Raw genomic sequence first — 3,115 nt, 5'->3', positions numbered from 1 at the left:
ATACTCATATGTGTAGACCTCAATTTATATAGGATAACACTTTGAAGATAGTCACCAGATGTGGTGTAGATCTCGCAGTAATAGAAAACATAGTCTGACTTTTGTCAGTAGATGTTCATAATTCTATTACCTTATGTTATGCTAAACTTTGAAGGTAATCATCTATCGAAGTGACACGATGTAGACCTTACAGTAATAGTGGATAGTCTGCAAAATTTGCAGTAGATGCCAGTATTACCTTATGATATCTTGAGGTAGTCACGTCTAATATTAATATTTGGAATAGCACTTTGAAGGTAGTCATCTTGTTAAAGTGACAAGATGTAGACCTCACAATAGTGATGGATAATCTGCAAATGATGCAGTAGATGTCACCAATACCTTGTGGTTCACAAATAAAATTTGAAGATAGTCTCATACTATAATTTTGTAGTATGAGTTTACATCAACATTTGCAAGAAAAATATATTTCAATTGCCAAAATAGAGTTGTTGTACATAGTTACGTGTTATAGAGATTGCATGAGGCAAGAAGACTGAACACATTACAACTTTTTTAATATGCTTTACAGCAAGTACATAGATTAAAATGCAGACCAAACAAAGTCTATAGACTTAAAACTGCAACCGCAAGTGTTAGAGACTGAATGACAATTTCAGAAATCTGGGTACTAAAACATGCGGTTTAGTAAATCCCAGTTAAGTCTTACTGGATCTGAAACTGCAGGGGCAAGATATGATTATCTCTAAGTACAGGGTTGAATTGAATAAATTCCAAAGAAGATAAGATCCCCAATTTCTTATCCCATGCGAGCGTCGTGGCCATGGTAACTGCTGCCGCTGTGCAGTGCGGGCAGACCGATGGTTGCGCCGCCGCGTTTTGCGCCTCGTGGGCTGCCTCTGCCCGGGCTGAGGACCGCGCTGCCGCACGCCGGCCGATGGCCGCTGCCGCGGAGCCGCGAGACACCGTGTTTGCTGCCGGGCGTTGCCATGCCGGGCACCGGCCGTTGGCCGCTGCCGCCGCTGTGCGTTACGCGCCTGGCCGCCTCATCGAAAAAGATGCAGGCCCGGAGTGCATCCTCCGCCACACCGGGGCCGTGGTCCACGGCCGCCTCGGGGTGCAGCGCTGGGAGCAGCCGGGCCGAAGGATGTCGCCGCTCCGCGAGGAGCCTAGCCGAGGTAAACGTCGACCGGGCCATGGGTTGCTGCCGAAGTTTGCTTTGGACGACATTAAAAACGATGCACTAGAGGTTAGTATAACGAAATCGGAATTGAATTACCTGATTGATGTATGATGCAGAGTTGGTCTTTGCATTATTGTCGTTTTGTACGAGATGTGTCACAGGGATCTTGTATGTTTTCTTCTGATCCCCTTGCCGTTCTGCTGTTCTTGACCTTTCTCTGAATTTTGTGCTTTCTTTCTCTTTGCATCTGGTTTCTTCCCTGATCGAGAGACTCACAGCGCCTGCGCCTGTGCCGCGAACGCCTCGGGCTGATGCGGGAGGTCGAGGCCACGCGACCACGCGCCGTCTGGAGACCTGCGCCGCCGTGCCGCTCTGCAGGGTGAGGCGTGCTCGCACCACGCGCCGGAGGGCGTGGGCTGCCGCCAGGGACAACGAGATGCGTCAAGGAACGCTGGGCATCCGGTCGTGTCGGAGAAACCTTGCTGCCTCTCGGGCATCAAGGACGTCGCCGGTGACGGATTGATGTGGGTGGCGTAATCGCTCGCTCCAGGTTAGGGCAAAGTGCTGATAACATGTAAAGAAGAAAAAGAGAGAGAGGAACGAATGGATTGAACAGTAACTGCATTGACTGAAGAATAGGGTATTTATACCCATGTACAGAGGCGGTAATTACATAGTCGCGGTTGCTAAACTAAACAACCGACCTAAGCATTGATTATTAGGATTTAATTAATCCTTAACAACTCTCGCTGAAAACTGCGCGCAAGTGGGCTGGTCCAGTTGGCGCCCTCCCCGTTGCCCTTTTTGTCTGATGTGCCTCATTTCTTCTTTATCCCTTGCTTCTTCTTTCTTTTGCAGGATAGTAAGCATTCACAGTGCATATATTGTAATGAACGAGTACATAAAATTGTACTAGGTTCCAGCTAGTCACTTCAAAATGTTTTTTAGTGGATAGAAAGAATTCACTCAGCAACTCCAATATTAATAGAAGGTATAGACGAAATGATGCTTGCTAAGTTCTCAAATTTTTCTACAATTTGCTTACTTAGTCCAATATTCATGTTATTGGGTAGTCATGTATTTTATTTAAGTTCTGCTATGACATGCCATGATGAATGATGACCCACAAGTATAGGGGATCTATCGTAGTCCTTTCGATAAGTAAGAGTGTCGAACCCAACGAGGAGTAGAAGGAAATGATAAGCGGTTTTCAGTAAGGTAATCTCTGCAAGTACTGAAATAAGTGGTAACAGATAGTTTTGTGACAAGATAAATTGTAACGAGCAACAAGTAGCAAAAGTAAATAAACTGCAGCAAGATGGCCCAATCCTTTTTGTAGCAAAGGACAAGCCGGAACAAACTCTTATAATAGGAAAAGCGCTCCCGAGGACACATGGGAATATCGTCAAGCTAGTTTTTATCACGTTCATATGATTCGCGTTCGGTACTTTGATAATTTGATATGTGGGTGGACCGGTGCTTGGGTGCTGTTCTTACTTGAACAAGCATCCCACTTATGATTAACCTCTATTGCAAGCATCCGCAACTACAACAAAAGTATTAAGGTAAACCTAACCATAGCATGAAACATATGGATCCAAATCAACCCCTTACGAAGCAACGCATAAACTAGGGTTTAAGCTTCTGTCACTCTAGCAACCCATCATCTACTTATTACTTCCCAATGCCTTCCTCTAGGCCCAAATAATGGTGAAGTGTTATGTAGTCGACGTTCACATAACACCACTAGAGGCTAGACAACATACATCTTATCAAAATATCAAACGAATACCAAATTCACATGACTACTAATAGCAAGACTTCTCCCTTGTCCTCAGGAACAAACGTAACTACTCACAAAGCATATTCATGTTCATAATCAGAGGGGTAATAATATGCATACAGGATCCCCGGGTACCGAGCTCGAATTCG

General features: G+C 44.9%; 1 protein-coding gene across 1 annotated transcript; it reads left to right on the top strand.

Moving 5' to 3' along the window:
- Positions 1–593: 593 nt before the first annotated feature.
- Positions 594–1,939, top strand: LOC125546285. The gene is made up of 2 exons (XM_048710502.1): positions 594–1,249; positions 1,462–1,939. Exons 1-2 carry the CDS (start codon positions 824–826, stop codon positions 1,564–1,566), a joined length of 531 nt encoding a protein of 176 aa, XP_048566459.1. The 5' UTR covers positions 594–823; the 3' UTR covers positions 1,567–1,939.
- Positions 1,940–3,115: the final 1,176 nt, after the last annotated feature.

This window comes from Triticum urartu, chromosome 3, assembly GCF_003073215.2.
Source record: "Triticum urartu cultivar G1812 chromosome 3, Tu2.1, whole genome shotgun sequence".
NCBI lineage: Eukaryota > Viridiplantae > Streptophyta > Magnoliopsida > Poales > Poaceae > Triticum > Triticum urartu.
Note: the sequence above shows the minus strand (reverse complement) of the source record. Positions and strands in the feature narration are given on the sequence as shown.

Bases quoted from the DNA above. Each gene is read 5' to 3' on its own strand.
- LOC125546285 (XM_048710502.1), top strand. From the start codon at position 824: ATGGTAACTGCTGCCGCTGTGCAGTGCGGGCAGACCGATGGTTGCGCC. The intron at 1,250-1,461 runs GTTAGTATAACG...AGAGACTCACAG, and splicing joins TTAAAAACGATGCACTAGAG to CGCCTGCGCCTGTGCCGCGA.